This window comes from Stegostoma tigrinum, chromosome 24, assembly GCF_030684315.1.
Source record: "Stegostoma tigrinum isolate sSteTig4 chromosome 24, sSteTig4.hap1, whole genome shotgun sequence".
Taxonomy (NCBI): domain Eukaryota; kingdom Metazoa; phylum Chordata; class Chondrichthyes; order Orectolobiformes; family Stegostomatidae; genus Stegostoma; species Stegostoma tigrinum.
In genome coordinates this window covers 3,851,823-3,867,037 of record NC_081377.1, presented here as the reverse complement: position 1 = coordinate 3,867,037, position 15,215 = coordinate 3,851,823, and the positions used below count along the sequence as shown (strand labels likewise).

The following is a 15,215-nucleotide window of genomic DNA, read 5'->3' as shown; positions in this document are numbered from 1 at the left end:
AAACAACTGCACCTCCCAGTCGCAAACCATTTCCACTCCCCCTCCCATTCTCTTGATGACATGTCCATCATGGGCCTCCTGCAGTGCCACAATGATGCCACCCGAAGGTTGCAGGAACAGCAACTCATATTCCGCCTGGGAACCCTGCACCCTTATGTGTATCAATCACCAGTTTCAAAATCTCCCCTTCCTCTACTGCATCCCTAAACCAGCCCAGTTCGTCCCCTCCCCCCAATGCACCACACAACCAGCCCAGCTCTTCCCCCCCCACCCACTGCATCCCAAAACCAGTCCAACCTGTCTCTGCCTCCCTAACCGGTTCTTCCTCTCACCCATCCCTTCCTCCCACCCCAAGCCGCACCCCCATCTACCTACTAACCTCATCCCACCTCCTTGACCTGTCCGTCTTCCCTGGACTGACCTATCCCCTCCCTACCTCCCCACCTATACTCTCTCCACCTATCTTCTTTACTCTCCATCTTCGGTCCGCCTCCCCCTCTCTCCCTATTTATTCCAGTTCCCTCTCCCCATCCCCCTCTCTGATGAAGGGTCCAGGACCGAAACGTCAGCTTTTGTGCTCCTGAGATGCTGCTTGGCCTGCTGTGTTCATCCAGCCTCACATTTTATTATCAATGTTTCTTTGCAGCCTTTTTCTATTATCCTCATAGCTTGTATTTCTGCCTAGCTTGGTACTGTCAGCAAATATTGGATACATTACTCTCAGTCCTTGAGTTTATGTCATTAATATAAGTTGCAGATAGCTAAAACCTTGATCCGAAAAGCACTCCATTAATTGTAGCCTGCCAACTTGAGAATGCCCAATTTGTGTCCTCATTGGTTTCTGTCCATTAATCAGTTTTCTAATGTGCTAATATTTTATTCTTAAATCTATGAGCCTTTACCTTGTATATTAACCTCTTGTGAGGGAGTTTATTGAATGTCCTTCGGATTTCCAAGCATACTGCATAAATTGGGTCTCACTTAAATGTCCCACATCCAAAAAACTTTAACTTGTCAAACACAGTTTCCCTTTTGTAGAAGTCATATTGACTTTGTCCAATCATGCTATATTTTTCCATGTTTTTAAGACTTCCTTCATAATAGGTTCTGATTCTGATAATTTTTCTGATAACTGATATTAAATTAATTGACCTATAAATTCCCTGTTTCTCTCTCACTCATGTTTTGAATAGTTTTTTCAGGAACCATTCTAGAACCTAACACAACTGAGAAGATAATGATCACCACAACTATGATCACCGCAACAATATATTTTAGAACTCTAGTATATGGATCACCAGTCCTGTGAATTTGTTGGATTTTAGTCCATTGAATTGCTCAGCACATTTTTGTCTCTATCAAGATCAACTACCCAAATTTCTTTTCTCTTTTGAGCTTAGATTGCTGCCCATTTCTGGTATGTAAATCCTGTTTTCTGTGAAGAAGTTGGACTCAGCAACAACATCTTTGTTATTTTCATGTACCCACAATGATTTCGCTGGCCTGTATCTGTATGGGACCAACATTTACTTCAGTTATTCTCCTCTTTTTCTTAGATTTGCAAATCGTCTTACAACCTGGTTTTATAGTTCTGGCCAGTTTACTCTTGTATTCTAGTTCTTCCCTATTTATCAACATCTTGCTGACCCTTTGTTGGTTTAGGAAATGGCTTCAATCTTCAGACTTTCTAATATTCTTTACAATTATATATGACCACTATCTTTAGTATTATACTATCTATTACTTTCTTAGAATTTTTCTTGTTGAGTTCTAGTTTTATTAATAAACATATTTTTGATTTTTCCTTTAAATTTATTTACCCTTCTTACCTCACCAGATCTATCAAGGAGATAGCCTAGATCTTAACTTTTACCTTATTTAAAGCCAGGCTTAAAGTGCTGTGTTCTAGGTGTAATTTGATTGGTAACACTACCCGGCTTTATGCAAAATACAATTTGTTCCTATACCCGGTTAAAATTCAAACTAAACCAAAAAAAATTGGCATTACTTTAATAACAGGACAACATATTTATCTGCTAAACAGCAATTGTTCTAATAGAGTAACATTCCATAAATACACCCTTGGCAAAGACATACTTGATAAAATAGATTGTCTCACTTATAATGTTTCACCAGTCCAGAAGCAAAAAACACCAAGAGAAAATTCTAGCAGACAGAGAGAGAAAGAGCTCTATTTTTATTTGCTGTGGCTGAGAGAGATGTCTGACAGCGTTCACAGCTAACTTGAAAAGTCTAACAACTACTGAAAGCTAAACTTAATCTCTGGTTCTGTAGGAGCTTGACTCTTCCCATTCATGCCGCTTATATTGTTCTAACTTTCGAAAAATCCCAGGGCCTCACAAAATGTTTACTTTATTGGCTTGGAAGAGACAATTTATTTCTTTCTGTCTCAAAGCCCCTCTTCAAAAAATGCCAAGACAAAATGCATCTCTCAAAGCCATAGTATCATCACATCATACATCCCATCAATCTTAGCCAACTGCCCCTTCAAAACAAAGTCGTAGGCTTTGCTAAATTTAGGATTCTTGCATGAAAATGCATTCTTTGCTGCTACCATCCAGCTGGAAATAAAACCAGAGATATTCATTTAATTCATCAACTAATTCTTTGAGCATCTCTTAGATCCTAGTTATCAATGTTTGCAAAGCTACATGAAATACTGATCTATCAGCTAAATTTGGCAGTTTCAATGAGATTAATATGTAGTCAGGAGCTTCCCAGGACTTTTGTACTCCTGCACTATAGCTCCTATGGTGTTTCTTAATTTCAGTCCAATTGTATTTCTTTTTGGTTTGCATAGGGATTTGTTATGTTTCGTTACATCAGCTTCACGTCAAAATTAATTGCTGATATTTTTATTTGTTCAGTTTTTGGCAAGAATTCCTCTTCCATGACACCTTAATCCAAATTATGTAGTATGCATAGTATTTGATTTCAATGAAGAAATAAAGTTTGGCTGAGTTCTAATAGTGTATGAAAGTTGCATGTAATGTAAAACGTAAAAAGATCCACAAGACAGTTTATATTTTTATCACACTGTACAATGTGCTAAACCAAAACTTTCAGTGTCTATCATCAATTCATTAAAAAAATGCCTTCAAATATTTGTGGATGCAGGTTAAATAATCTAAACAATTGCTGAAACCAAAAGGAAAATGCAAGTGCAAAATTACCAACATGTAAATAAGGATGCAGCAAAAGGCATTTTTCAAATTCAGATAGCAAATTAGCAAAAGTGTAAAGTTCAGTAAGTTTTAGATTTAATGTCTGTATGTAGTGCACAATATTCCCCAGTCATTTTTGCGCATAGCTCAAGGGCAGGCTGTTTGGCACGTCCTTTCTTCATATTCAAATGTTACTTGCATTATATTTCGCTTGGCTAACCTGGATACTTTGCATGTCACACATTCAGGATTGTATGAAGCTCAAATTAGCATAAAAGTTGAGGCTCATGAACTTCTACTCATTGCAAAACTCTTCACTGTTATATTTATTTTTCATGTGTCTCCACAACTTATTTCACTTGTCAATTGTTCTAATTCTGTTGCCTCTTCACAAACAGTTTGACAGTGATTCAACTAGTTTAGTTTTCGGAGATCTTCATCCCACATTTGTGGATCTGCAATGTGTAATCAACATATTTGGAACTTATCACCATACCAGCTTATTTTGCTGAAGTGTGCTCCATATAGTAGGAGAACTATTTCACATGTCTAAAAGCAATACAGATGCCAATTCCTAAGCTTGGATATGTGCACACATATTCTTTGTTTTTCTTAGAAAAACCGCAGACAAAAAGCAGTTTTCAAAGATTTTACATTAATTATTTTTGGCCCTTAATCATTGAACAAATTAACACTTTTTGTAATGCACATTACAGTCTCTGCTCCATATATTATACTGAGCACAAATCTCTTCATCAATAATTCATTAAGCGTATGATAATATTGTTCAAGTACCAGAATTTGAAATCTCTTTCTAATCCACCATACTGGAGAAATATGAGTGAATACAATAAAAGGAGCATTCAAATAAGGCCTATGTTCCCAGAAACACATTGTCTCAAAAGAACCTTGTGGGTTATTTTAGGGAAGTAGTTACTCATTTAGATTTTGACAATAGTGTAGGGGACGGCCTTCGATTAGTTCACAGGTTGGTGCAACATCGAGGGCCGAAGGGCCTGTTCTGTGCTATATTGTTCTATGTTCTATGTTAAAAGTTGCTTTATCTCAGCAGCTCACAAATATGACAAAAGCATACTCATAACTTTCCCACAGCTTATATTTTCAAATCTTGTCCATTTTCTTTCTTTCCCTTCAGGTTTTCCCAGCCTACCAACCAGGGATAGGAGAAAGTACTATTTGAAGTTCATTATGCCTCTGTAACTTAACCAAGAGTGTGTGCCACAATAATCCCTTAGGAAAGAAATTGGTTCATACTCTATTATGTGTTTCATTGTTCCTTGTGCCTCTAATTAATGGCATTATTGAAATGTTGGTCATCGAATGTTGGAATCCTGTGCTAAAATTGCATGGTGTACTAATGACAACAATGTTTATTTCATGCCAATTTCTTATGTTTGATCATTAAAGATGTACTAAAGTTGTCACTAAGATTTTAAAAACTTTGCCATTTTTTTTGTTTTGTTACAATTATTACATTGCATTAGGAACTTGGTTTCATAATTACAGTTTCAAAGATAATCATGGACTTGTTATGATTCTCTTGAAATATGAATTTGGCGGATTAAGTTTAGTGCTCCTGCACTTCCATTAGATGTATGAACTATGCTTGAAAAGAATGCAGGATGGAGAATTAGTATTCAGTTGGAGCATGACTTCCCTCTGTGGGAACTGAAATTATACAAAAATTGAAATCTTAGTTGAGAGAGTTCCAGGCAAATTATCAGTATGGAGTTTTGAATTTAATTTGATATTATTAAAAGAACAAACATGTCCAAAAACATTTTGCTCGGTTAAGCCATCAATGATCTATCCATCAATGAACATCACCAAAGAGGCATGTTTTCATGTTTTATATTATACTAGGTATGTCATCCAGATGAAAGAGTGTTTCTTGTTATTTTAGCATTCTATGGTGTCAGATCCCTCATGTAATTTACACTGTGTTGTAGTACATGGTCTGTGGGAGGAATGGTCGCCTTGGAGCTTGTGCTCAGTTACCTGTGGGAGAGGATCGAGAACCAGATCTCGGATGTGCGTTGCTCCACAACATGGAGGGAAAGCGTGTCAGGGTCCAGAGCTCCAAACCAAGCTCTGCAACATTGCACTCTGCCCTGGTTGGTATAAATATTTACTTCAATTGTGTATCTCTTCAGACTTTTTTTTTGAGAGTAGGAACATTTCTTACATCTCTAAGAACAGGATTGACAGCACAAAGAAATTACAATAAGTCTTCATGTTTATTGAATTATTACAACAAGTTATTTCATTGAAGAAGGCTTAAATTGAAACAATTTTGATTTATTTATTTCGGAAAAATATTAGAGTCATAGAGTTGTACAGCACAGTAGCAGAGAGATTTGCTCTGATCAGACATCCCAATCTGACCTAGTCCCAATTGCCATATTTGGCCCATATGCCTCCAAACTTTTCTATTCATATACCTGCAAATGTCTCTTAAATGTCATGATTATACCCACCTCCACCACTGCCTCTGGCAGCTCATTCCATGCACGCACAAACCTCTCCATGAAAAAGTTACCCCTCAGCTGCTTTTAGCCTATTCAGCCTCTCTCTATAGCTCAAACCCTCCAGTTTTGGCAACATCCTTGTAAATCTTTTCTGCACCCTCTTAAGTTTAACAATATTCTTCGTAATGAAGGACGACCAGAACTGTACAGTATTCTGAAAGTGGCCTCACCAAAGTCCTGTACAGCCACAAATGACATCCCAACTCTTATATTCACTGTTCTGACCAATGAAGGCAAGCATGTCAAAAGCTGCCTTCACCACTCTGTCTACCTATCATTCCACTTTCAAGAAACTATGCACCTGCATCCCATAAGTCTCTTTGTTCGGCAACACTCCCAGGACCTGTAACTGTACAAGTCCTGCCCTGGTTTGCCGTATCAAAATGCAACACCTCCACATTTTTCTAAATTAAACTCCATCTGCCACCCGTCATCTGTTTGGCCCATCTGACCAATGCCCCATTGTACTTAGAAATAATCGTCTTCATTGTCCACTGTACCTATTTTTGTGTCATCTGCAAACATACTAATGATGCTTCCAAAATTCTCATCCAAATCATTTGTATATATGCCTAAAAACAGCCCCAGTACTGATGCTTGTGGCACACCACTGGTCACAGGCCTCCAGTTCTGAAAAGAACCCACTACCACCACGCTCTATCTTCTACCTTCAAGCCAATTTTATACCCAATTGGCTACCTCCTCCAGATCCTATGAGATCTAACTTTACTAACCAGCCTACCATGCGGAACCTTGTTGAACGCTTTGCCGAAGTCCACATATACAACACTCTGTGTTCATCAATGTTTTTTTGTCACCTCTTCAAAAAAACGCAATCAAGTTAGTGAGACATGATTTCCTATGCACAAAGCTATGCTGACTATCTCTAACCAGTCCTTGCCTTTCCAAATGCAGATAAATGCTATTGCTCAGAATCTCCTCCAACCCAATTGTTAACCACTGACTTAAGGCTCACGAGTCTTTAGTTCCCTGGCTTTTCATTATATCTTATTTTAAATAATGGCACCACATTAGCTAAGGACAAATCCTCTGGCACCTCACCTGTAGCTATCAATGACACAAACATCTCAGCAAGGGGCCCAGCAATCTCTTCCCTAGCTTCCCACAAAGCTTTGGGAAACACCTGATCAGATCCTAGGGATCTATTCATGCTTTAAGACCTCTAGCATGTCCCCTTATGTAATATGAATTCTTTTCAAGACAATACTATTTGTTTTGCTAAGTTCCCTAGCTTTCATATTCTTCTCCACCGTACTGATGCAAAATTCATTTAATATCTCACAATCACCTGTGGTTCCACACGTAGAAAACCATTTTGATCTTTATCTTTGCATTTATCAAATCTCTTTGGATTGTCCTTAACTCTATTTGCCAAAGCTATTGTATCCCCTTTTGCCTTCTGATTTCCCTCTTAAATGTGCTCCTACTACCCTTATACTCTTCTAGAGTATTCACTCGATCCCAGCTGTCTATATCTGATATATACCTTTTTCTGTTTCTTTACCAGACCCTCAAATTCGTTAGTCATTCAGCATTCTCCATAACTATCAGTCTTGCCCTTAACACTAGCGGGAACATACTGTCTCTGAACTCTCGTTTTCTCATTCTTTAAGGCCTCTCTCTTCCCAACCATCCATTACCTGCAGATAGGTGTCCCCCAATTCATTTTTAAAAGTTCTTGTCTAATACCATCAAATTTGGTCTTACTCCTCCTTAATCAATTCTGTCCTTTTTCATAACTATTTTAAAACTAATAGAATTATGATCACTTGCCCCAGTCACTTGCCGTGCCTTATTTCCCAAAAGGTCAAGCATTGCTTCTTTTCTATTCAGTAACCCATATGTTGAATAAAAATGTTTTCTTGTACACACTTAATAAATTCCTTCTCATGCAAGCATTAACACTATGACAGTTCCAGTCTATGTTTGGAAAATTAAATTCCCCTACCATTATGACCTTATTCAGTTGTGTTTTATTAACTTTACTGTCTTTTAAAAGTGAGATGAAATTGCAAAACACTTTGTTATCTGAACTGAGCTGACATTGCTGAATGCATTTGACATCTCTTTGAAAGTGGTATCCTTTAAAACCTCTTTCTAAAAACGACCTGAACGCCAATCTGAAAACTGTTTATTGATTTTATTAACATGTCTGATGTAATATTTTCTCAATACATTTTTAGGAGTGAAGTTGCCTTACTATTTGACATATTTTAAAAATGTTTTTCATTTCTTAGTAATGAACTTCTTGATTAGGCTAGCTCTTTTTTTACCTCTTCCAGTGAATATATTGGACCTTCTTTGTATTAAAGAGGGAGCAAAACACAGAAACTGCTAGAAATAGCAGACTGACTGTGCAACATTCCTGGGGAGATAAAGAAAAGTGCTAACATGTCACATTGATGACCTTTCATCAGAAATGAAAATAGTAAGGATGCATTAGGGTTTAAGTATGCATAAAACTAGTGACTGAAGGTGGGAGAATGAGGATGTTGATATTGTTGTGCTAGTGGTGCTTACAGCTTCTCCTGATCCATTTTTTACTTCTAAACTTGTCTCATTATCATCCCCTTTCAGTTACACAGTTATCCCTCTTATTCTTGAATCCCTTCTCCTTCCACTTTATCATAAAGCTTCACTTTTGTTCATCCTCAATCCTCTTCATTCCTTTCCTTGCTCTGTTGTTGCTTAAACATTATTACATCTCTAAATTCTTCCAGTTCTGATGTCAACATCTTTTTCTCTGCCCTCAGCTGTTGCCAGGTCTGTTGTGCATTTCCAGTATTCACTGTTCTAATTTCTGATTACTAATGTTTGAAATGTTTCACTTTTGTTTATTTGAACAATGTTTTACTTGAGAGCTGGTTTTAATCCTTTCCACCACTCATTAACAACAACTTCTACTGCTTGTTTAGTTTGTAATTAATGTGGTGCTGTGTGTTAGTTTACAAGTTAGCGTATTTCAATGCTTTTTGATTTAAATGATTTCTTCCTTTGTAAATTATTGTTTGTTAAAACTTAGTAGTTCATTTTTATTTATGCCACATAAAACGTTTGAATAGAAAAGTTTCGTTGATTATAACCTCAAAAAATCTTTGATTTGTAAAATAAAAGATGATAGTATAAGTGTATATATATATAAGATGATAAATGAAGTCCGAGCTCAGAATTTGATATCTAATTATACACTACTGATCAGGGCAACAGAGCTGTGAAATTTCTTGGTGACTTATTGTTTTTATAAACTGGTTTTATAAACGATAACTGGAATATTTATGATCTTTTCTGCATTTACAACACACCTCAACCATTGGTGCTCCGATTTTACCTTCTCTTAATAATGAGATTCTTTGTGAATAATAGAACATCATCAGTACTTTTTTCCTTCACTCATCTCCATTGTTCTGTAACTGTACAAGCTGGCCTTACCAGGAAAACAACTGGGGAATCTTACTGGACTCAACTGAATTGAGCGAAACTGAGCATACTCTTTGATATTAGTAATTTAACTTTGTTCAAGTCCACTGCCCCACCAACTAATCTGGTATTTTCTACTACTCACAGGTACTCCTCTCAATTACACCAGATAATCAAGGTTCAACCTTAATACTGTTTTTTATTGTGGGTTTTTGTTTTATGTCAATTACAGTAGCAATTAATTACCTTGAGAAGTTGGTGGTCGTGGGCGTCTTCCTGAATCACTGCAGCCACGAGTGATATTGCTTTCATAACATTAAGTGAATTCAACAATTCCTACTCAGTGTTGTCGATAGAGCAGCTATATAATTTCGAGTGAGGTCATGTGATCCCATTATATTCCTCCTCTTGTTGATCTTAGTTTCTGGGATTGAGTTTGATCTGAAGTTGCTACTTGATATGAACTACATTTCCTGATGTAAACAAGAAAGTGAAACAGCTCCACTGATGGATAAATTACTGTCTGTTGCAATGCAGAATAAAACAGATCAGAAAAATGTTGTTTCAACCCATGGTCAATGCTTGTTATCAATTTTAGACAGAATAGTAAATATAGATTTAATTTCTGCCAGAAATGCTAGTATAAAAGAATGTTTAAGTGCTGTGTCTAGTAACTCCCGATTTACAGTAGCTCTTAACTGAATGCTGTCAAAGGTTAGGACTGAATTCACCTTCAGTTACTGATGAATGATCTGATATAATAGTATAAAACAGAACATCATTATCATAGCTCTTTGGACAACAGAAGTCTAAATGGATCAAACAAGAAAAGGGATTCAGGGGTACATTCAGCAGCAGGTGGATCTCCCATGACTTGATAATGATGCCAACTCAGGGTTATTTTTGAATTGGAGAATGTCAATGGAGTCAATGATAAAAGGGATCTAAAGGTAGCAAACTCTCATTATTACAAGTAGCAAATTATCAAGATAATTTCTATTGTAAAAGAATTAAAAGGTGAGAAGTTATATTAATGCCTTATAGAGCCTTTGTCTAGCCACACTAAACTTATTGTGCTTCTAATCTCCATAATACAAAGAAACATATGGAGCCAGTGGGGCAAGTACATAAAATACTTAACCTGGAAAATGCCTGAACTGAACGATTATAATTATCAGGAAAGACTGAATAAGCTGGGACATTATCTCTGGAAAAGAGATACAAATGGTGACCTATTAGAGCTGTTTGCAATAATGAAGCAGTTTTACAAAGCATATGTAAAGAAGGCGTATTCACGTTTAGACAGTACTAACTAATGATTATTAAATGCCTTGCAGGTACTCATTATAGCAATGAGAAATTCAGAAAGAACTTTTAAATTCAGAAAGTACTTAGAAAGTGGAACAAGGAATAGTTTAGATGAATAGCATACACACATTTATGGGACAGCTACGTACAGGGGATAGAAAAGAATGTCCTGATGATTTTGGATGAGAGGGGACTCACGGCACAGTAACACTGACATATCCCATTTGGGTCTGATGGCTATTTCTGTGCTGTAAATTCTATGTCATTAATCTGATCTGCAGTCACCCAGCTCCCTAGGGATACTTGATTATCTGGCCAGCAGAAAGTCTGTTTCTGGAAGAAAGGTCAGAGTTGTGCATGGGGCTCCTGAGTAATCCCCATCCTTGCAGACTCTGACAGAATTACCCTGGAAATAGGGTGATATGGTGGCACAATGGTTAGCACTGCTGCCTTATAATGCCAGGGACCTGGGTTCAGTTTCAACCTGGGTGACTGTGTGGAGTTAGTATGTTCTCCCCCTGTCTGCATGGGTTTCTTTGTGTTCTAGTTTCCTCCTCCAGACCAGAGGATTGACCATGTTAAATTGTCCATAGTGTCTGGGAATGTGCAGGCTTGGTGGATTAACCATGATAAATGTAGAGTGGTGGGCTTAGGGTAGGAGGCTGTATTTGGGTGGGATGCTCTTTGGAGGGTCATTGCAGATTTGCTGAGCCAAACAACCTCTTTTTGCATTGCAGGGATTCCATAATTCTCTGAAGTTGAATACTTAGCTTGGCAATTTCCTGTGCCTGAAACCCTCTAAGAATTGGAGAATTAAGAGGATTCTTAGGAAGTTAATTAAAAAGTTATTGAAGTTAGACTATTAAATACGGACTGTAATTCCAGAACAACTATTCAACTGATTCCTTTCGCGCCCTGATTTACACTCCCCTTACACCTCTTACAGATACCAGATGCTGACCAGACATCAACATCTTCTCTGACACACTTTCCTCACCACTGGACAAGTTACGCTCCTTTGTCCCTGGATCATCACTAGCTTTAATTCAACTTGACACCTTGCAACCCCCGTCACCTTTTCCTGCACTTTTTATGCACCCACAACAAACCTTCCCTTACACTCCCTCTCTCCCCAGCATTCTAATCTCATACTGACTTCCTTTACTCACCGTTTCACAGCTGGCCGTCAAACTGGCTATCCATTATGCTGGACATTTCAGAAATTTTGGAATCAGGCAATTTACTGTTGTGAAAAAGAGGCTGTGTATTTTGTGGTTGGTTGGGTCTTCTTTTGCCTGCTGGGTAACATCATCAGTACAGCCTCCGATGAAGTGCTGTTGTGTTTTCCCACCTGTTATTTAAACTCTGGTGTCAAACCATCAGTTTGATTGGCACAACACTAGGATTCTGGGACAGGCAAGCAGAGACAAGCGCGGGAAGACCTAGAGGCCTTGTTCTCCACGAAGAAGGCCATCAACAAATGAAACAGTGGTAACCCAGCTCAACGGACACCAGAGTTTAAATAACAAGTGGAAAAACACAACAACACTTCATTGGCGGCTGCACTGATGATGTTACTCAGCGAGGTAATGAAACATCTGTGGAACAACGAACCAGCTCAGTGAGACAACCAACCACAACATCTACAGCCCGAGCTACAAGTCTACTCAAAAACCTTAAATATGTGTTGCCTTCCCTGATAGGTCTTCACTACAATGGATTGGTTAGAATGGAATTACAGCTCTATGTTTCTGAAGGGGATCTAATCAGAATCTTCTGTCAGAAATGTGGAACAATTCCATTGTGTAAAGTAGAAGTAGCAAGATGACCTGTGTGAGATTGCCAATCTTTGGAAAGTCCATCTTTGGATTTCCAAAAGGCATTGAATAAAATCCTGCATGTTAAAGCACTTAATAAGTTAAGACCCTGTGCGTTGGTGGTAGTATATAAGCATGGATAGAGGATTGTCGAACTAATTGAAGACAGAGAGCTGGGATAGAGGGGACATTTCCTGTAACTGCTGGAGTTCCGCAGACATCAGTCCTGGGGCTACAACAGATGAGGGAAGCTAATCTATTTTTACCAAATAGGTGGGGGGCAAGTACTGAGGAGATATAACAAGTCTATAAAGGGATGTAGAAAGTTTGACTGAGTGGTCAAAAGCTTGGCCGATGGAATACAATGTGGGAAAATGTGAGTTTATGCATTTTAGCAGGAAGAATGGAAGACCTAAATTTTATTTAAACAGACAAAGATGAGAGAAAATGACAGCACAGAACAGAGAACATAGAACATTACAGTGCAGTACAGGCTCTTTGGCCCTCGATGTTGTGCCGACTTGTGAAACCAATCTGAAGCCCATTTAACCTACACTATTCCATTATCGTCCATATGTTTATCCAATGACCATTTAAATGCCCTTAAAGTTGGCGAGTCTACTACTGTTGCAGGCAGGCATTCCACATCCTTACTACTTTCTGAGTAAAGAACGTACCTCTGATTTCTGTCCTACATCTATCACCCCTCAATTTAAAGCTGCGGCCTCTTGTCACCATCCAAGGAAAAAAGCTCTCACTGTCCACCCTATCTAATCCTCTGATCATCTTGCATGTCTCTATTAAGTCACCTCTTAACATTCTTCTCTCTAACGAAAACAGCGTCAAGCCCCTCAGCCTTTCCTCATAAGACCTTCCCTCCATACCAGGCAACATCCTGGGAAATCTCCTCTGCACCCTTTCCAATGCTTCCACATCCTTCCTTTAGTGCGGCGACCAGAACTGTACGCAATACTCTAAGTGCAGCTGCACCAGAATCTAGTACATCTGTAACATGACCTCATGTCTCTGAAACTCAATCCCTCTACCAATAAAAGCTTACACACCGTACGCCTTCTTAACAACCCTATCAACCTTGGTGGCAACTTTCAGGGACCTTTGCACATGGACACCGGGGTCCTTCTGCTCGTCTACACTACCAAGAATTTTACAATTAGCCCAGTACTCTGTGTTCCTGTTATTCCTTCCAAAGTGAATCATCTCACACTTTATTGCATTAAATTCCACTTGCCACCTCTTAGCCCATCTCTGCAGCTTATCTGTGCCCCTGTGTAACCTGCAACATCCTTCCGCTCTATCCACAACTCCACCGACTTTAGGATCATCTGCAAATTTACTAACCCATCCTTCTACGACATCATCCAGGTCATTTATAAAAATGACCAACAGCAGTGGCCCCACAACAGATCCTTGCGGTACACCACTAGTAACTAAACTCTAGGATAAACATTTCCCATCAACCACCACCCTCTCTCTTCTTACAGCTAGCCAATTTCTGATCCAAACCGCTAAATCACCCTCAACCCCATGCCTCCATTTTTTCTGCAATAGCCTACCGTGCGGAACCCTATCAAACATTTCACTGAAATCCATATACACCACATCAACTGCTTTACCTCCATCCACCTGTTCGGTCATCTTCTGAAAGAACTCAATAAGGTTTGTGAGGCACGGCCTACCGTTCACAAAACCATGTTGACTATCTCTAATCAAATTATTCCTTTCTAGATGATTATAAATCCTATCTCTTATAATCCTTTCCAACACTTTACCCACAACCGAAGCAGGGCTCACTGGTCTATAATTGTCTCCACTCCCCATCTTGAACCAGGGGACAACATTTGCTACCCTCCAGTCTTTTGGCACTATTCCTGTAGACAATGACAACATAAAGATCAAGGCCAAAGGGTCTGCAATCTCCTCCCTCGCTTTCCAGAGAATCCTAAGATAGATCCCATCTGGCCCAGGGACTTATCTATTTTCACACTTTCCAGAATTGCTAACACCTCCTCCTTCTGAACCTCAATCCCGTCTCAGTATTCTCTTCGACAAGATTGTCATTTTCCTTTGTGAATATCGACGAAAAATATTCATTTAGCACTTCTCCTATCTCTTCGGACTCCACTTACAACTTTACACTACTCTCCTTGACTGGCCCTACTCTTACCCTAGCCATTCCTTTATTTCTGACATACCGATAGAAAGCTTAAGGGTTTTCCTTGATCCACCCTGCCAAAGATTTCTCATTTCCCTCCTGGCTCCTCTTATCTCTCTCTTTAGGTCCTTCCTGGCTAACTTGTAACTCTCAAGCGCCATAACTGAGCCTTCACGCCTCATCTTTACATAAGCCTCCTTCTTCCTCTTGACAAGAGATTCAATTTCTTTAGTAAACCACGGTTCCCTCGCTCGACCACTTCTTCCTGCCTGACAGGTACATACTTAGCAAGGTCACGCAGTAGCTGTTCCTTTTTTAAGCTCCACATTTCAATTGTGCCCAGCCCCTGCAGTTTCCTTCCCCATCCTATGCATCCTAAGTCTTGCCTAATTGCCTCATAATTGCCTTTCCCCCAGCTATAACTCTTGCCCTGCATTATATACCTAACCCTTTCCATCGCTAAAGTAAACGTAACCGAATTGTGTTCACTATCACCAAAGTGCTCACCTACTTCGAAATCTAACACCTGGCCTGGTTCATTACTCAGCAGCAAATCTAATGTGGCCTCGCCTCTTGTTGGCCTATCTCCGTATTGTGTCAGGAAACCCTCCTGTGCACGTTGGACAAAAGCTAACCCATCTAAAGTATTCAAACTATAGCGTTTCCAGTCAATATTTGGAAAGTTAACACCCCCATAACAACTACCCTGTTACTTTCGATCCTATCCAGAATCATCTTTGCAATC

General features: G+C 38.9%; 1 protein-coding gene across 13 annotated transcripts in view; it reads left to right on the top strand.

Moving 5' to 3' along the window:
• Window positions 1-15,215, top strand: part of LOC125465044 (adhesion G protein-coupled receptor B2) — a 687,705-nt gene that overhangs the window by 229,067 nt on the left and 443,423 nt on the right. For 11 of the 13 annotated variants that reach the window (XR_007250162.2, XM_048558107.2, XM_048558106.2 and 8 more), the window contains one exon: window positions 5,156-5,320. The exons of the other annotated variants lie outside the window; for them this stretch is intronic. Coding sequence is in view for 10 of the 11 variants with exons in the window: in XM_048558107.2 (XP_048414064.1) it covers window positions 5,156-5,320 (165 nt within the window). In the remaining variant the exon portion in view is untranslated. The remainder of the gene's footprint in view (window positions 1-5,155; window positions 5,321-15,215) is intronic. 13 annotated transcript variants of the gene reach the window in all.